This window comes from Podarcis erhardii (assembly GCF_964252035.2).
Source record: "Podarcis erhardii genome assembly, chromosome: 3".
Classification (NCBI taxonomy): Eukaryota; Metazoa; Chordata; class Lepidosauria; order Squamata; family Lacertidae; genus Podarcis; species Podarcis erhardii.
The window spans coordinates 78484703-78497379 of NC_138507.1; the positions used below are offsets into that span (position 1 = coordinate 78484703).

The 12677-nt window shown below is 37.5% G+C and overlaps 1 protein-coding gene across 18 annotated transcripts in view; it reads left to right on the plus strand.

Annotated features, from left to right (window-relative positions):
• RYR2 (ryanodine receptor 2) overlaps nucleotides 1-12677 on the plus strand; it is a 253156-nt gene that overhangs the window by 179053 nt on the left and 61426 nt on the right. For all 18 annotated transcript variants that reach the window (XM_081856307.1, XM_081856320.1, XM_081856322.1 and 15 more), the window contains 8 exons: nucleotides 2630-2690; nucleotides 3799-4037; nucleotides 5318-5399; nucleotides 6702-6832; nucleotides 8033-8353; nucleotides 8853-9093; nucleotides 9425-9512; nucleotides 10539-10631. In XM_081856307.1, coding sequence (XP_081712433.1) covers nucleotides 2630-2690; nucleotides 3799-4037; nucleotides 5318-5399; nucleotides 6702-6832; nucleotides 8033-8353; nucleotides 8853-9093; nucleotides 9425-9512; nucleotides 10539-10631 — 1256 coding nt within the window. The remainder of the gene's footprint in view (nucleotides 1-2629; nucleotides 2691-3798; nucleotides 4038-5317; nucleotides 5400-6701; nucleotides 6833-8032; nucleotides 8354-8852; nucleotides 9094-9424; nucleotides 9513-10538; nucleotides 10632-12677) is intronic.

The window sequence follows — 12677 nt, forward strand, 5'->3', positions numbered from 1 at the left end:
CTCAGGCATTGCATAGTTTTCTCTGGCCTTAATATAAGGCTTTGTAGCTTTTGTCTGAGCTGTACTTAGCATCTAGGACTTGAACAAAAGAAAAAGAGAAAGTTTTTTTTTTTTTTTTAAAGTCTCATGCAATTTGCTTAGCTAATTCAATCAGTTTCTTTTACATGGAATACAGAGGATACAAAAGTGTATAAACAAACATGTAAAAAATGGAATCTATTTATGAAAGGAGATACTTTAAGATAAAACTAAAAGGCATTATAAGCTTGAAAAGTGCGTCTCAAGCCTTATAACAATGTAGTTTCCTGGCAGCTCTGAAATTTTGCACATTTTAAACATGAAAATTGAGCTCCAGATAAAAAAAATGTATCTGTTGTATTTAGTTTTGTATATCTCAGTGGTTCAGATGTAGTTTAGTGAAAACTTTCTCTCTTGCCCCTTTCCCCTTTTTTCCTGGCGTGATCAAGGCAAGGTTTGTCATGTTGAAACAACAGAAACCTGTTGTTGATTATTACTGCCTCTGAACGCAGATGACAAATGTGGCACCAAAATGGGGCCACCAGTAAACAAGAGGAAGGTATCAGTGGAACCCCACTGTTTGCATAAGTAAAGCAAATCTAAGACAAACAAAAACCAAGCCCAATGAAAGTCAAGCATGCTCTGTAGGCATAGAATGATGAATGATAGTTTTTTTTTGGGGGGGGGGGAAGAGTGGAAAACAGAGCATGATAAAATGGAGTATCCTGTCTGGCACCCTGAATACGCACGTTCCTGTTCCTAAGTGGGAATATACTGTTGCAAGTGCCACAAACTATGTAGTTGCTGGATATTTTATATTTATAGTATAGCACCATAAAGGTAATCCACTTTCTTTCTTTAGATAATATGTCTTGAGCAGAACTTTGTGCTATTGTTGTATCTCTTATATGGGATTTGCTGTATAATAACTGCTTGTGTAATAGTGCAATTATAATTGTGTATAAATTTGTAAGCCATATCAACCTGACCCTGTGCAAAGGTCATCAGAGGTGAGGCTTATATTTATAAGGAAGAGGGCTTTTTCAGTATTGGAGTTTTTCACTAAGGAGTTGTGCCTGGCACCAAGTTTGCCATCTTTTAGATGCTAGATATATATCTATCATATAGACATTTGGAACCATTTAGAAACGTTTCAATACCCTACATATTTTTTAAAAACAGATTATTATTTTCACTTTTATCTACCGTTTCTTTAATTTATTGTTATTTTCTTGTTTTAAATTTTGCTAAGGTGCCTTGTATTCAAGGCGGTATATAAATGTTTTAAATTAATAAACTGATATATACCAATATAATTTTTTGTTTGAAAGTAATTGGAAACAGTTATAATTTTTGTATTTCTAAGCTCTATCCTTGTTTTAATAAATGTTTAATGATTTGGTCTTCTTTAACCACAGTTTATACTCTCTTTTAATTTTTATTGTGGATTTCAGGTTTCCTAATAAAAATTGCAGTTATCATTTAATTTCAACATATATGATTTCTGCATAGGTTTTAGCTCATTTGCTCTCATTAAATTTGTCATGAGATTCCATTTATACAGTTAGGCTTTTTGCTTTTCTTCTGGAGTCTGAAAAGAATTCTACATCAAACTTAAAATATTTGCAAGGAGGACAGCAATCTGATTTTAAAGCATTATTAACCCACACACTTTAATTAGTTTTACATATATATTGTCTCAATATTGTCTCAATATGGCTTAATACTGCTAACACGTTAATATAAACGGTGTCATCACAACCTTATTCTGTTTTTGCCATTATGTGAAATAATTCCAATAACTTTAGGAACAGATAGCATGTTTCTCTGCTTTATAGTTTAGTTGATCATATAAAAGCAGCGCTGCTGTTGGGGAAAAAAAAACCTCATTCCTTGGATCCCAGCTGCAGTCCTTTCTATATCACAACACCTGCAACTCACAGGGGATATAATCCCACAAAAGTGAAACAATTTTTAGAACTCACTTTTTAAAACACCTCAAAGTGCTTATGTGTGACTGAATTGATTTCTGGGTGTTTACCTTTGACTCGCACTTGAACAAAATATCTACTATATAATGGCCCTTCAAGAGAGTGTTTTTTGATATCAGCATGATCAAATCCCAACTATAATTGAAAAAGGATTTCTAGAAGTTGAAAGCTTGTTAATTAAGTTATTTGGTATATGGTAGCTTTAGTTTCAGTAGTGGTCTATAGCAGCATCTATATAATGACATACAGGCTTCTAAATTCAATGCAGTCGTACAGAGAGTGAGGAAAGGAGACTGAGGTTTCTGCTTTGGGTTGAATTACAGGCCTGCCCCTATCTATAAGAGATACACAGATCTAACTGCACTTATAAAATCACATAAATACTGTTTTGTGTTGCTCACCACATTCATGAAATATGTTTTGTCTGCTTCAACCAGCTTTATGGTGCTTTTGATAATTGTTTCTGCTTTTGGCATTTGCTAAAAGGGTTGAAACAATATTTTAGTTAACATTCTGTCAACAATTTTCATCTCTGATGCACATTTCCCCACTTGTTAATTCACCAGAAGAATAGTTAGAAGAAAGGAATACTATAATTACTCTCTTATCTCACCTCTCAGGAAATGATGCAACTTCAATAGTCAATTGTCTGCATATCTTGGGACAGACCTTGGATGCAAGGTAAAATGCTAAGCATAAGTTCATTGAAGTATTGTTTCAATTCCAAAGTAAATGTCACTAAATTTGATTTGGAACACAAAGCTCAATAGTTCATTTCATATTTCTCTCTCTCTCTCTCTCTCTCTCTCTCTCTCTCTCTCTCTCTCTCTCTCTCTTTCTTTCTTTCTTATACTTCCTTTCTGCCCAAGTGCCCGAAGTGGTTCACCATTTTAATACTAAAGCAAATAAATGAGTAAATAAATAAATAAGTTGGTTGGGGATGGTGGAAGGGACAGTTAGCATTGATTTATTAATTGTCTTCTAAACAACCAGGATTTACACATAAGATTATTTAAAAAGAGTAAAAAACAAAAACAAAATGGAGAATGGAGAATTGTTGCTAATCTAAAGTATTAGTAATTACTTCAATCAGGGGAAATGTATCCATGCCCATGCCTATTCCCTAGTGAAAACAGCTAATCCTTTGTTCCAGGCTTCCTCAAACTCAGCCCTCCAGATGTTTCTGGCCTACAACTCCCATGATCCCTAGCTAGCAGGACCAGTGGTCAGGGATGATGGGAATTGTAGTCTCAAACCATCTGGAGGGCCACGTTTGAGGAAGCCTGGTTTAAATGGTGAAAACGGGACCTTTTTGCTTGTATTCTATAAAGCCCTGTGGACATTGATGGGTCATTATAGATAAATAGATAAATGAAATATGCTGAAACATTTTTCATCCTCTTGACACTAAATTTTAGTACTGGTTTGACCTCATTTTATTCTAAAAAATGTCAGTTTTGATCAAAATAGCTGGGTTACGCTATTATTAGAAGCTATAAGCCTGCCTTTTTGGTTTCAACAATGCAGTGTAAATATTGTCGATGTAAAATCAGCTCAAAGAGCCATATGATATATACAGTATTTTATCTACCATGGGTATGATTAATGCAATAGTTGCATGATCTGCTGCTGCCCTCTTGTGCATTTTTCTCATCACTTACATTGATTGCTAAAGAGATTTTTCACAGGTCTCCACCCTTCTATTTTATATATTGTGGGGACTAAGGAATTTTATTCCTTTTGTGTATTACATAATTTAATATTATTTTATGTGCATATAAATATGTAGGACAGTGATGAAGACAGGACTGGAGTCTGTTAAGATGGCTTTGAGGACATTTTTGGATAATGCTGCAGAGGACCTGGAGAAGACAATGGAGAATCTTAAGCAAGGGCAGTTTACGCACACTAGGACTCAGCCAAAAGGAGTGACACAAATAATTAACTATACCACTATGGCTCTTCTGCCAGTGCTATCTTCATTATTTGAACACATTGGACAGCATCAATTTGGAGAAGATTTAATACGTAGGTATTTAAATAGAAATATGAGGTACTTCTATATCACCAAGTCTTGAATATTTTGTGTTTGACATTAATAAAGCCTGGCTACTAATATTCCAGGCATTTACTGTAGGCAGTGCCTTGATTTAGTTGCAGCTGGTCTCAATAATTTTAGCATAAAGACCCTAGGATTAATGTTAATGACTTAAATATTCTATCTCTGCCTTTGCCACATTTCTGATTAGTGATTATCTACACATATAAGAAAAATGGAAATGTCATCACACTGCCATTTGCTTGACTACGGACAGATGGCACTGTGAATTTCAGTGGGACCAGAGGCAGTGGATGGGGTGGCTCAGGCAAGCCACAGACTGCATAGGGTTGCCACATTTCAAGCAGTGAAAATTTGGACAGAAAAGTTTTTGAACAAAGTAGTTTGCCCAAAGTTGTTGAGCTTTTAGGACACAATCAAGGAAAAAATAAAATATGCCGTTTTTTACTTTGACATTTGCCCAGTTTCTGCACAGACACTGCTGTCAACTGTGGTATTCCTATGTCCAGGAAAATCTGGACGTATGGCAACTCTAAGTCTGCAACAGCTGTACTGCTCTACTGGCTCCTCCTCCTACCAGCCCTGGGATCCCTGCTCCCAGGATTTAGATTCCCAGAACAGCTGGTTCTGTGGCTGCCACCACTCCACTTATGATGAAGAATTAGGTTGAATAAGGTGGCGGCAGATGATCTGGGGAAATGAGGCTGGTAGAAGCAGATTTTCCTGCCACCGCCTCTCCCTGGCAGTTTCAAGTTGGGAGGGCCTGCTGAATGAGGGTGGCTATTGTGCAGGGGACTGTGGTGGAAGAGGCGATCCTTGCAAAACAGGTGGTGGCACCTTCCATGAGTGGCACTTCAACTCATGGAAGGTACGTCCATGCAATTTTCAGGAACCCGCTTTCTTCCCTGGGCTACAACCCATCATGTTCAGGAGGGTCCCCTGCCCTTAAGAAAAGACATCTTGAGGGAGAGGGAGGGAGGGGGCAGGAAAGTCAGCTTTCCGCAGCTCCAACCCTTTGTGTCGTAGAATTTAGACACACGTTCTTGGTATGTTTGATGTGACAATATAACTTTTATTTCATGATAGAATCAATTTTTTGTTTTTGCATATTATAATAATTCCATACATAATACTTAACATTGTTTAAAATGGTTTCCTGAAAGATTTACATTGCCTTCTCAGCTGTGTTTTGCATATTGGTGAAATGAATTGCCTTTAAAATGCTTTCTTTTATTTCCATTTTCTTTAGTGGAAGATGTTCAAGTCTCTTGTTACAGAATATTGGCCAGCTTGTATGCTCTGGGGACAAGCAAGAGTATCTATGTGGAGCGGTAAGAGGGAAACACCAAAAACACTACCAAAAATGTCTTGTGAACTTTTAGGGTGGAATCCTGCCTCTGTTGCAAATCTGGAAATTTTATCAGTCACTTCAGTGAAACGGTGTACTCGTTTTAAACTTCACATCCTGCCAAACATAGCTCTATAGAGCCGCAAGTGGAGTTAACAATATTTATGTCAAACAGAAACAACAGCAATATAAAATCAAGAGCTGAAAGGGGGGGAAAGGGGGTTAATATGGCCAGTAGATTGAAGACATAAACACTTATACCAGTTCATGTAATCAAAAAGTGCTTGTCTCCAAAGACCTACTGGAACAAAACAATTCTTAATTCACTTTCTAAAGGTAAAAAGCCAGGCTGTCTTGCTGGATCTCTTTAGGAAGGGCATCTGGTGAGCCATGGAGCCAACTTCTTGACACGGATGGCATCACTGTCTGCCTGGATGGGGCGGGGGGTGAGGTTGGGGAAGAAACTGGTGGCAGCACCAGATTGGCAGCAGTGGTCTTGCCAGTGCATCTGGATAGCTCTGTCCTTGCTGCTGCTACCTGGCCCTGCTCTAGCCCATTTGGCTAAGCAGCAGCAGCACAGGTGTCAGGAGAGCACCAATGCACTGCTCCTGGGTTCCACAATTAGGGTGCTGCTGTTGAAAAACCTGTCTCTTTCTTTTAACCATTCATCCAGCTTATGCAAAGCAATGTAAAACTACCCTTCAAGTGGGTACCAGTGGTACTTTTGGAATTATTTTAATTTTCCAAACAGTTTACAAATGCTGCCCCAAGCACACCACATTACAGTAGTCAAGCCTAGCCTAGAGGTTACTATGACATGTGTCATAGTAGCAAGTGCACAATTTCCTAGGAATAGTTACAGCTGGTAGACCAAGTTTAGTTCATTGGTAATAGTTATTTTCTACCTTCCGAGGTTTCAGCTGATGATGAGAGTCATCCTCAGCTGGCATAGGTAATGGGATTACAGACCCAACAAATGGCTACTTTCTTCAGTTTATTAATTCCCTTTTTGTGTAACACAATAAATAAAGGCCATATCAAGTGAACCTGCCTTGTGTTTTAAGTTGTGCATCAAACTCCCTCCTCTGAGGTCTGTTGCCTTCAGAAATAAAGTGGATGGTAATTGCATATAGGGCTCTTTCACTGGTTGTATCCCTGTTGAGAATATTAGTTGGTGTCTACTGGCTTTCTGGTTCCAGCTGAAGATAATTATATTCTCCTGAGCTTTCAATGGGTGGTTTATTTATTTCTGCTGCTTCTCTAACTTGAATTTTTGATTCTGCAGGCAGCGCTCAGCTTTAGGCGAATGCTTAGCTGCTTTTGCTGGTGCCTTTCCTGTGGCATTCTTAGAAACGCATCTGAACCATCACAACACACATTCTATTTACAACACCAAGACTACAAGAGATAGAACAGGTACAAAAAACGGCTTCCAACATAAATTTCATAAATTATCCAGACACCACTGCTTATGTAGATGCCTTTCATTTTATGACCTTCTTACGTGTTAATGCCTGCTGCTATTTTATATTTGCTTAGTTCCTTGGCGAGTGCCTAAACTTCTAAAGGCATATTGTCTTCAGTAGACAATATGGAGTTAAGAGGCAGAGTTTTCAATTGAAATCAAGGTGACTTCCTGTTAATATGGTTGATACATTGGTAGTTCAAATGTCATGATAAACCATGGTTTATTGTGATGAGAATGAACTGCAGCAGGCCTTGGGCTCACTTATTTGGCATAAGGAGAAGAGTAGAAGCTTTTTCTTTAGTTTTTGATTAATAGTAGTTGATATCTGAACTCTAAATTGTTGTTATTTCAACAAACTGGTTTTTTTTTTAAAAATAAACCAGTTTAATAAACCATGATTTGAGGTTAACCTTGTTTTAAACAAACCATCATTATTTCCTGCTTTAGATCTCATGGGTGATAAATTCATAGTTGTGAAAGCTCATTATAAATATGCACCAGAAGTTCTTGAAATCTGGGCTCCATCACAATCCTCCCCCTTCCTCTTATCTTCCCCTCTCACTCATAAGGAGATTTTATTGATCTAAAGACAACTCGGCTATTATCTGAATTGATGAGTGAGGCTTCCAAATATGAATTGCAAGCTACAGTTTGATCCCAAATTACAATTTTCTAATTGTAATGGTTTGGTGATTTGAATGTAATAGTAAACTATGTTTTGATGAAGTAAGATAATATTTAATGAAACCACATATGTGAGTGAAGGAGTAGGAAGAGGGAGGAACACTAAAAAATATGGTTTGTTCCCATGGCTTGGAGGGTTCCTTGAACAAAGGTTTCAAATATATGCTTTCAATTCATTTTGATAATTTACTTTTAGAGTGCATTAAGGTAAATAATATTATTTGCAGATTTAACAAAAATTATAAAGCACTTATTAGAACAAAGAACCATTAAGTGATGTTAATAATAATGGATATTAAATCACATCTCTTCGTAATGTGGATAAAAGTGTATTTTTGTCTTAACTAAAATACTAGTGATGTATGAAAGGAAAAATCTGATCAGGATAAATATAAGAGTTTGTTCATTATTGGTGTCAAGTAAAGTTTTTTTTTTTAAATTGTTACTGATATTATTTCTTTTAGGTCTTAGCTTACCAAACAGTGTAGAAGAACTTTCTCCAAACATTCCTTCTCTGGAGAAGCTAATGGAAGAAATTGTGGAATTAGCTGAATCTGGCATTCGCTACACACAAATGCCTCATGTAATGGAAGTTGTACTGCCTATGCTCTGTAGCTACATGTCACACTGGTGGGAGCATGGACCAGAAAGCAATCCTGACAATAGTGAAATGTGCTGCACAGCTTTGACTTCAGAGCATATGAATACCCTTCTAGGAAATATACTGAAAATCATACATAATAATTTGGGCATAGATGAGGGAGCCTGGATGAAGAAACTAGCAGGTAAAATGAAAGAAAAATAATATGAATTATTTAATTTATTTTTGCTTGGATTCCATTGCTATGCAAATACTTAATATAATTCTGGATTTTAAGCCGAACAAGGATACATTAAAAAGAAATAAGAAATAGAGAAATGTAAACATAGATTATTTCAGCAGACAGATTTCTAATTGATTGAAGAGTGTTAAATGCAAAAGACCAGCAAGGACAATAGGCTGTGGTATTCTAAATTATCAGACAGTGTAAGTAGTTCTAGTGATAGGAACAAAGAATTGACAAGATTTTGCAAAAGACTGGATATAGGTGGAATTGAACAGAATTCAGTAGGGGATTCCAGGTTTGCATGCCTTTGAACTGAACCAGGACCCTGACAATGAAATAGATATTTGGAGGAAGAGAGAAGTCACTGGAGTATAATATACCTACTATGGGAATGCAACATCTTTTAGTATAGTTTCATATATTAGTATGCTATAAAATTAATGTATTCCTTACATAGTGTTTTCTCAGCCTATCATAAGCAAAGTGAAGCCTCAGCTCCTGAAAACGCATTTTCTGCCACTGATGGAGAAACTGAAGAAAAAAGCTGCAATGGTTATATCCGATGAAGAACATTTAAGAGCAGAAGGTCGAGGAGATATGTCGGAGGCAGAACTCCTCATCCTAGATGAGTTCACAATATTGGCACGGGACCTTTATGCCTTCTACCCATTGTTGATTAGATTTGTGGACTACAACAGGTACATGGCTTATAAATCTATTCATTTATTTATTTCATTAAATTTATGCACAGTTTGATGCAAAAACACACACCTCAAAGCAGTATTTTGGGGTTCTGCGAGTCTGTGATCCACAAGTTGTAATCTCTTCTCTGCCAGAATGATTACACAACCAGACTCCTCACTCTTTATCAGAAATGAATAGTGGAGAGAACAGGTGGGGAAGTACAATCTCTAGTCTAGAAAGTTAAGATAAATGCAGACTTTGCTAAATGCTCTATGAAAAATTTGTAAACTGCTTTATCTGGAATAATAAAAGTAATGAAAAACATTTTTCTTTGTTTAATTTCAGAGCAAAGTGGCTAAAAGAACCTAATCCAGAGGCAGAGGACCTGTTTCGTATGGTTGCTGATGTATTCATTTACTGGTCAAAATCCCATGTAAATGCATTATTTTTGTTTGTAGCAAAACAGATAGAATGCCCATCATTGTAGGGGATATGGAAAGAGAGACAATACGACAGGAACCAAAAGGTTGAGAGGAAGGTTTTGTGCAGACATTAAACAAGGAATAATTTTAAAGAGATTGTGGAAGGTGTCATTTCTGAAAAGTCCATACCTTGTTTAGCTGGTGGCAGTTTTATACAATTCCTTAGTGAATGTGTGAGTGTGCATTTATTTCCTAGCAGATGTTTGTATTAATGCAGTGATGTCATTCAGTGAATAAAAAGGCATATGACCTGAATTAAAGCCCAAACGTCTCAGTGGAGGCACTTAAGATGGAAGCAACCATGCCCTATCAGGATTGTTAGGAAGAGTGAACAGGGTATACAATATATAGCATTTTCCCCATTTTAAAATGTTACAAAAAGTTCATTTGTATTAGGCTTGTATTGTATCACCACTGTCATATTTATTTGCGGATTCTGCAAATATTTATTTGTGCACCTACATTTAGTTCAATCTCTAATGACGACTGTTGTTCACTGATAAAGTTAGTTATACTATATTTAAATGCCTAATTACCATATTATAAATTGAATCTAGTGACTAAGATAAACTTTATACAGGTCTTGATGACTAAGATAAACTTTATACAGGTCCTGAAGTAAGGTTTGAAGGACCCAGTTTTGATATTGTGGTTAACCATAGCTAACAGATGCATTCATGATGAACCACCTGGCTGTTTCACTCCTCCTCCCTGGTGCATGGAGGACTCAAACCACAACCCCTTGTTCAGAATTATATCCAAAACAAGGCTATGGTTTGATTTCCTCAAACTATGATTGGTAAAGTAAGAACAAACCTTGGCTTTATGTTTGTTTGGAGCAAAACAGTCCTTCATTCAGACATTACTCTAAACCAGGGATTGTGGGTTGATTCTTCCACATACTAGTAAGAAGGATTGAGGGTGTCTTCTGATTTCTAATTTGTGTACTTAACTAAATATTCTTTATACAATTTCAGAATTTTAAAAGGGAAGAACAAAATTTCGTTGTGCAGAATGAAATCAACAACATGTCTTTCCTTATTACTGATACAAAGTCCAAGATGTCCAAGGTATATAAAACTACAGAAGTTGTATGGAATTTTCTCAACATAAACTGACCAATCCCCTTTTTGCTTTAAGTTGTTGCAGCAAAAACAATTTTGGAATTAATAATCTTTTACATTTCATATGCATTCTTTATACCATTACCATATTTTCTAAGAATACTTTGTTTAGAGATGAATAAGAATTTTGGATTGGTATAGGTTGGGAGCAAACTCCTCTAGTTTGGAAAGTGTTTTTCCATTTGTTTATTTTACAAAATGTATAGACTGCTTAATAGTAATCAAACCTCTAAGTGATTAATAATCAAGTCCAACTTTCTCCAAATTACACATTTGCTCATAATGCTCATCTGCCTTTTCCTTGGAAGTGTGGCAAATATTGAAAACTTGCCAGACTACTCATGTTTATGATGAAGTAGTGTAGGATTTATTGTGATAATCTTGTTGCTTCCTTTGTTTCCATCATCTTTTTAAAACAAATGCTTGAATGATAAAAATTAGTCCAGATTCCATTTAGAGTCTTGGTTTTTGTTGTGTTATAATCTTTCCTCCCGTGCCCCCTTTTTGAGGGTCAACTATATTGAATAGGTGACTGTTTTTGTATTTTATTTCATGGAGCGTTATATCCAATGGAACGGAATGGGTATTCACTCTGTCGCAAGACACTAGACAGGAACAAAGACTTGTGGGAAGTTTTTCCTCCTGTCTAGATGCAGACAGTATGTTCCTCCCGGCTCTCCTGACTCAGCTAAGTTTTTTACTAGTTTTTGAAGCCCCCCTTTGGCCACCTCATGAGAAGAGAAGACTCCCTGGAAAAGACCCTAATGTTGGGAAAGATGGAGGGCACAAGGAGAAGGGGACGACAGAGGACAAGATGGTTGGGCAGTGTTCTCGAAGCTACAAACATGAGTCTGACCAAACTGCGGGAGACAGTGGAAGACAGAAGTGCCTGGCATGCTCTGGTCCATGGGGTCACGAAGAGTCGGACACGACTAAACGACTAAACAACAACAACAAGAACGAAGCCCCCCTTTTCTTTAGATTTCCCTTATCCTTTGTTTCAAAGTTCTCTTTTTGGTGTTAATCACTTTGGCATGCCGAGTGTCAGAGTTTTCAGCCCTTTCTACACCTAAACATCTTTGTATTTTCTACAAGGATAAGATGGTGCTACGTTCAGACCATTCCTTCCTTTTGAAAGTGCCACGTCCAACAAGAACTGATTCTCCCAACTTATTGTCCACATCCAAAACATCCTAAGGAGCAAGCCTGGCACTCCCTGGACATGCACAGAGCTCTCAAAGTCTACTTATATTATACAAAATCCTTCCAAAATAATGACTCTATATTTGTATCCTTTCACTCATCTACCTTAGGGGTTAAAGTTTCCAAAGCAACCTTAGCGAGATGGATTAGGGCCTGTATTTTCTTGGCTTATCATTCCCACCCATCTCATGTTTTGGCGCATGTTGGACATTTGTAGGGCAGCTACCAGTGTGGTGCAGTGGTTAAGAGCGGTAGTCTCGTAATCTGGGGAACCGGGTTCGTATCTCCGCTCCTCCACATGCAGCTGCTGGGTGACCTTGGGCCAGTCACACTTCTTTGAAGTCTCTCAGCCCCACTCACCTCACAGAGTGTTTGTTGTGGGGGAGGAAGAGAAAGGAGATTGTTAGCCGCTTTGAGACTCCTGAAGAGGAGTGAAAGGCGGGATATCAAATCCAAACTCTTCTTCTTCTTCTACCTGGTTGGCATCTTCCACCTTTACCAGATATTACAAATTGAACCAGCTGTCCTCAGCTCAGGCAGCCTTGGGTCCTACGGTGCTCCAACATGTATTATAGTCAGTGTATTGCAGAGATGGGACCTGCCTGAATTGGTGACTCAGATGTGGTATGTCCCATTACATTGGATATGACGCCACCCCAAACTAAAAATAACAGCTGGACTTACCTGAAGTGTAGTTTTGAGAGTGGTGCATTGTATCCAATGGACCCAACCCTATGGTGCTCTGTTATACACTGTTGGGAGGAATATGCTCTAACCTGAGTGCTAGTT